General features: G+C 40.4%; 1 protein-coding gene across 1 annotated transcript in view; it reads right to left on the reverse strand.

Moving 5' to 3' along the window:
• Window positions 1-6,345, reverse strand: part of LOC109374583 (maestro heat-like repeat-containing protein family member 2B) — a gene marked incomplete at its 3' end in the record, with an annotated part of 28,311 nt that extends 21,966 nt beyond the window's left edge. Inside the window, exons 1-3 of the mRNA XM_019629308.1 lie at window positions 6,331-6,345; window positions 4,865-5,024; window positions 1,650-1,711 (exon numbers count right to left, since the gene is read on the reverse strand). Coding sequence (XP_019484853.1) covers window positions 1,650-1,711; window positions 4,865-5,024; window positions 6,331-6,345 — 237 coding nt within the window. The remainder of the gene's footprint in view (window positions 1-1,649; window positions 1,712-4,864; window positions 5,025-6,330) is intronic.
• Window positions 6,346-7,162: the final 817 nt, after the last annotated feature.

Here is a 7,162-nt window from a genome sequence, read left to right on the forward strand (position 1 = left end):
AAAGCTAGCCATTTGAGTAATTGTTATAATCAATTTATTACTCTTTTTGTAAATGGTGGCAAATAATTTTCTGAATGTCTGTACATAAAGATTTCCTTGATTTCATAGAGATTAGGAAAGTTAGGAGATGATTGAATTTTTAATTTTTACTTATTTGTCAAGAGTTAGACAGTTATTGTTTTCAGTGAAAATATACAGTGTTCAGCTATGTTATTATGACATAATATATATTCCAATTTTTTTCCAGAGAAGGATTTATGTATGAAATAAAAAGGGAGAGAAAAAAACAACATAAGACTTGGAGTTCAGAAACTTGAACTGTATCTAAGTTCTGCTTCAAACTAGTTGTATTACTCTGCAAAAATCAACCTCTCTGGACTGAGTTTGCATTCTCAATTGCAAAACGAGACTATCAGATTAGTTGACCTAAGGATTATTATTTTCTGCACGAAGCAACTTTGTTTTCACTTTCTTGGTAACACCAAAAACATTTGCAATGGTGTTTTAAATTCCCAAACGATAAACTTATAAATGAATTGGGACCTTTCATGGATAGGGTATTTCTGACACTGTTACCCATATATACAACCACGATGGAGAATTCCTTTTTCCTCGCACTGATAGGAGCAGCCAGTACTGTAGGGAGAGGAGGTCAGAGAAGTGTCCAGGGACTGAAAGCAAGACAACTGTCACTGTGGTCAGCAGGAATAAAGTCAAAGCCTAATATAATGACTGAGCCTCATTAATGTTTCTTGATTAGTAAGCTCAAGAGAGATTAGCCATGAATTGCTAATCTGAAACATGTGTAAACAGCAGTTACTGTTCTGTATACTATTAAGCAGGCTGCAGTTTTAAAATTGAGATTATGTTTTTAAAGTCATTCCTTCCGGAATTCAGAAGGTGCTTAAGAACTTAATCCAGGGCTGGGGATTTGCAGATGGGTTTATATAATGATTTCACACTCAAGTGATAGATAATTCAAGCTCCTGCAGATAAGTAAGTAATTTTCTAGTAAATTGTTTCTCAAATGCCTCTCATATTAGCCATTTCTAGCTTTGTTACGAACACGGCCTGACTTTATAATTTGAAGTAGCGAGGAAACCTTTTACCTCTGAAGACCTTGCCTAGAGGCCTGGCATCAGAATAGGCTTCTTGCTATTGGAGCTCATTGGACCTTGGTCAGAGCTTTTAGAAGGACTAGGTTTTAACTGTCAGGTCCTGTTAGTGAGAAATGAAACATCATATTTTTGACTGAGGAATTCACTTTTATGGTTGCTAGATATTTCAAAGTCGGATCCTTTCATTATTTCAGCCTTTTAAAAAAGATTTTATTGGGAAATTGGGGAAGGGGACAAGCCAAGTTGTTGTTCTTCAGTCTTAGTTGTGCAGGGCGCCAGTCGCCATCTGGCTTCCCACCGGCAGCTCGTGCCCTCTAAGCTCAAGGTGCTGTGTTCAGTCTTAGTTCCAGGTGGTCATAGCCCACCATGGAACAGGCAATCTTGTTGTTACACCAGCTGAGCCATCCTGCCACCTGTTGGCAGCTCAGCAGCAGCTCAGCTCAGGCNAAAAAATCTCTAGTTGTGAAATAGCATTACAGATGAGTAGGGGAGATTTTAGGGGCTTTCGAGATTTTTCTCTATTTTCCTTACCTTGCTAACATTATCTTCCTTGTTCAGCATGCCGAGAGTGAGGTTAATATCTCCAAAAGTCTCTAAAATGCACAGAAAAAAAAAGCATGTGCTAAAATACCCTCCTGTTAATTACTGTGCAATAGTCACAGAAAGTTTTTCTTTCTCGATTTCTCTCTCTCTCTCCCTCTTTCTCTTCCCTGTCCCCCTCTCCCTCTCTCTTGCTCTCCTCCCTCTTTTTTTAACTGCCATCTATTTGTTGTCAGGATTTATGTCTTATTCATATTTCATAATACTTGACATGCTTGAAAATAACTGATGCTTAGTATTTTTCTCAAAACCTAGATTAAATGTGGAGGGGAAGATAAAAGATGCTAGATTCCTATTTATCTCTCCAGTTATGTAGGAGTCACCTTAGAGCCTCTCTGGCAAGGCTCAGCCCTCAGGCTCCATGACCTGAGTTTCTGACACCTGACTTCAGCATGGCAAGGCAACGAGGTGGTACAGTTCTCTTCCCCCAACACACCCTCCATCTTCTTTTTTCACACCTCTCTCCCTCTGTCTTCCCTTCTGGCTCTGCCAGCTCCCTCTTATGGTTCCAAGTCCATGGAACCTTGCTCTTTTCTGCTAACGACCAAAAAGAGTCTGACGTGCACTCTCCAGGAGTATTTGTATTTGAATAAAGCACTCTGGGAAACTGAAAAAAAAATTGTGAGTCAACAAAATGGAGCAAAGTTAGCCTCTTGGCAGCTTGGTAGGAGAGATACTTTTGGAGGTGGTGATTTTCCACAAGCCTCCAAACAATGTAGTCTTTTAGCACAGTCATTTTGGCAAAGCAGAAAGGCAAACATACTTGAAAATTGGGGAAAATACTTCCAAAGGTTTCTTCCAGTATTTAAGCTTAAACAAGAAACTATCTTTCTTTGTGTTGCAGCCACTTTTTCCTCAGGTAGACTATACATTTTTAAAGAAGGTGAGGCATAATCATCTCTCAGGTTCCTAGTCTATTATTGGTTGTTTACAATCAGTGTGATTTTATTATTTTGGCATAAAGGGAGAGTGGAGAGAAACAATCTTACTTTAGCAGAGCTTTTTATAAAACCTCTAAGGTGTACAGACCTCCCAAATGACGCCCACCATCCCCCCACCCCATATATGCATATGGTCACACAGACACAAAACACCTAACTCCTCAGGATACCATAGTACTTACCTACAGATTCCTCAGTGCCCTGAATCATATCTTGGCTATTTCAGGCTTTCTAAGAGATAGTACCTAAGTATCAGAAATAGTAAGACTAAAAATCAAAGAAGCAGGTTGGCAGGTTTCTCATACAAAGTTCATATAAGGTTTTCTAAATGAAAGTCTGTCCTCCACTTGATCGACACAATGATCTGGAAGCTTCCAGCGATGGGCTGCTGTTGAGGAGGATGATGCTATATTCTACCACTATGACATTTTCTTGCTTCTGAGTTCCTGTTGACCAACAAAATGGCTGCATTTCACTGAATATTGTTCCTTTTGTGGAGACCAGAGTATCTGTTTGAGAAGGAAGGAATTAGAGGCTGGAACTCAAACCATTTTTGTAGACCAAAGGAGCTCAGCTCCTTTCCCTAAACTTGGGTCCATTGATCACAAGTTAGGGAATGATTTTCAATGGTCACTTCACTGGCCTGGTGTTGGTGAAGCCTTTATGGTGGGTGATCTTGTTGATTGTTCTACTTGGTGAAAGTCAGTCCCACAAGCTGGGCATGCTCAGTGGACTGGAATGCCTGCCAGGGGCAGTTGAATGGAATGTCCAACTGACAGCAGGAAAGCAAAGCCTTCTCTGCCTCCCTCCCCGCCCTCCCCAACCCCAACCCCCATCATTGACTTGGCCTCACTCAGGCTCAGGCTTTTTTTCTGACTCCATTTTCTGGTTTTCAAATCATTTTTTTATCCAGAGCTGTTGTGTATAACGCTTTCCATTTTACTAGTTTGGACCTATATCTGGTCTCAGTGCCTCCTGAACCCTAAATCTATATGACCACAATTTCCAATGTGTGTCCAGATGGCATATTAATGTGGCAGATGTTAGAAGGAGTGGGAAGGGGATAATAATGGACTGTAGGATGGATGTGAAAGGGAGTGAGAAGGGAGTGAGGGGAGGGGCTCAGGACAATGCTCAGATGCTGCCGCCTCTCTGGCTATCTTCCCTTCATTAATTTATTTCAGATTCAAAGATCAAATGTTTCCAACTAAATCTTTGAATTCATCATTCTTTCCATAGACATTTTGCACTGTATTTATTGTAGTTTCTCAGCAGGCTGGTGTTAAGAACATTTTCAATTTCCTAAGTCAGTATCACTATTTTCTAGTATGTCCACAGTGCCTTGTAACAGAATTACCTGGTGTCCTTATTTAAAANTTTATAGTCTGATGTTAACCAAGAGGAAACCACAGAGATACCCACCGATACAGAAAGCTCCCTTCATCCTTTCCTCCTCGGCCAGCCTAAGCATGGTTTGCATGGTGAGTAGGGTCATCATCATGAAGGGAATACTCTGGGACACTGCAGTGAGGGGCATGAGAGGAGAAAAGCGTTATCTTCTCACACTGGGGATTCTGGGACTCCTTATGTCACCAACAAGCAATCACAGCTGTGTGGGGGAGGCAGATAAGGGGCAGTAGGAAGATAGTCTCCTCTATCCCTCCCCCTCCATAATGCCAGGCTATAGTTAAAGAATCAAGGAATGATTTTCTGTAACAAGGTACTAGCTACACGGGTACCTTTACCTATGTTCAGTAGCAATTTCTTACTTGGATAATTATTTTATTAATGTTCATCCCTCCCACCAGAACTCGCCTGTATCCACAGGGCCCCGCAAAGGCAATTGGTGCTCAATAAGTATCTGATAAATAAAGTGGTGTAGAAAAAAAATCATAAGGAACCTTTACTTCATGCAAGTGTTCAGTGGTTTGCAGAATATGCCTTGTGGAAAATGGGCTTCTACCAACACAAAGCCAGATGAAAGGGAGGGTGGGAGAGAGTCCAGCTGAATTCCGAGCAGCATGGACCAACGGCAGTCAGCAGGCTCACTTATGCTCTTAAACAGCTGTCCAAATCCCTCTATCTATATTCTTTAGTTCGGCACAAGGTAGAGATGCTCTCCCTTCTGCTGTTTGCTGCCACTGGGGTTTTCAACAATTAGGGTAGTTGTTTCCCAGGAATATGTGGAGAGTGTTTCCTCCATACCATAGCTGGTTGCCAGTTCGGCCAGGGCAAGCACAATGAATTCGTTTGGTAGCTCCAGGATCCTGAAGTTACTTTGTACTTCATACATCACCGAGTTGAAGTCATGCGCAGCAAGAGACACCAAAACCTCACCAGCTAACATTCTGATTTCCCTGGAGAGCTGAGGATAAAAAAGAAAAATGACCATAACAACTAGAGAAAGAGCAGAGGGAGTCTGCAGAGAGAAAGAATACTTAATGTTATGAGTTCCCCTCGCTTTGGGATAGAAGGAGAACGGGCTGTTTACAAACCTATAGTAGAAGCCTCTAGGGTAGGTGTCAGTAGTTGGGAAAGCAGAGGTAATTTTAATGCATATTAAAACCAGATTTTAATAGGGTTCTTATAAACTTGGGGTCAATACGTGTTTTCTTGCTAATGGATCAGGTACCATGAACATAAAATTTATGTTTTGAGTGATATAAATTATTATGGTTGAAAGTCTGAAGGCCAAGATGAAAAAAACAGGGCTATGAGTCCAGAGCTTTGGGTTTTAGTGCTGTTGTGACCTAATAATACTTCCGATACTGGAGCTATGTGAAGGGGCTTCTGCTTTTGGTAATAATGAGCTAGGTATATTTGATCAACCCTACTACTGAACAGAATAAAAAGACTTGGACAAGATCTTTAAAAATATATACTCAGAAAAACTCAGAGGGCTCACAATATGGGGTGGAATGAATTACTGAGTGGAGATCTGGAAAAGACTGAGAATCCAGAAATAAGCCCTGCATACAAGGCTGCATTGCAGCATTTTGGGACAATATTCAGAATTCAGGACCAACCAATGGTGAGACCCTGGTCATCACACCTCTCATCTTTTGGGCTAAGACCCCCACAGACTGCATTCAGATGAAAGGTTAAATTGGTCCTCCATGGACGGTAGTCCAACTTTGAGTCACAGAAGTTGCCCAGAAAATCTCAAGCTCTGAAATTAATCATAGATTGTTATTGAACTTGGCAGATAAACAAGTAAACATCCTTTCTAGAAGAAAATGCTATTTTCCTAGGACTCAAACTATTTCTACAATTAGTTTTTCAGATACAATGCCTGGTATACATATTGATAGATACATAGGCACATGAAGAGATAAGAATTTATATGGGAGCCAAGAAAACTAGCTTCTAGTTATTTGTTCTGTCAATAGATAGCTGTGTTACTTTGAAAAAAAAATCTCTGTAAGCATCAATTTCCTCATCTACAAGTAGATTGGATAATATTATCTCTAATGTCTTTGCCTTAGTTTCCTCATCTGTGAAAGGGTAAATAATAGGTACTGTGACTGTATCCAAGTTATGAAGAACAAATAAAAGTGATTTATGGTCCTGCAGTGATATAGAAAAAGCTTATATATGCCTACATGGGTGCAGTTGGGCCACTTAAAGACCTGCTGCTGACCCTGATACTGATTCATCATCAACAAACTTACATTGTCATCTCTCATGTCCTTAGAAGCATAGTAAATCAACCTTTGGACAATTGCACCATCCAAGATGTCAGTATTCTGAATAATGGAAGTGAGATGACTATAAATCTCTTCCTGTGAAGATACAAGGGATACCCAGAAATTTGAGTTTGCAAAACTAAACGAATCAGTTGAAGTCCAAATGAATAACACCAGTGAAATAAACATTGTATTTCTACTACACCATGGATTTTATGTATCTTAATTGGGACTCCCTGAGCATAATATGCATCTTTAGGAGACAAAGGCTTTTATGTAAAGCAAAGTTCTTTCTAAAACCTACTTTAATGTGACTACATTTCTTTACAAAATCTAATTGACTGCGGGGGTAGGCTACCTGACAAATCACTGTTGTAGGGAGGGCACTCAGGGGGAATGTAAAGGCCCATCAACCTAATTGTTTAGGTTGTGACTGTGTTATTAAGGAATGCAATGTGATTCCCAAAGAGTCTGCTAAGCTAAGATCTCCCGTGTTCCTAAGGGAGATCTTTTTGGATAGAGCTGCAGCCTCTGGGAATTGTATGGCTTGACCAGATGTATGTGAGGGCTCTTCTAAATCGCTTAGGTAGCAACATGGCCTTTGGAAGATGAGAGACTGGTGTTCTGAAATTTCCAACAGCTGCAAGCATGCCACTTCAAGGTACTATGCCCATATTTGAAAGGTGAAATAATTCCCTTTGCTTAAAGGATTCTAATAGGTAATAAGGAATGACAACCACTGGATTGAGATAAATGTGTAGACACTGCCCGTCCCAGGGAGGCTACATTAAATAATGATTATGAGCATTCTTTTGGC

Source organism: Hipposideros armiger, unplaced genomic scaffold (genome assembly GCF_001890085.2).
Source record: "Hipposideros armiger isolate ML-2016 unplaced genomic scaffold, ASM189008v1 scaffold_838, whole genome shotgun sequence".
Lineage (NCBI taxonomy): Eukaryota > Metazoa > Chordata > Mammalia > Chiroptera > Hipposideridae > Hipposideros > Hipposideros armiger.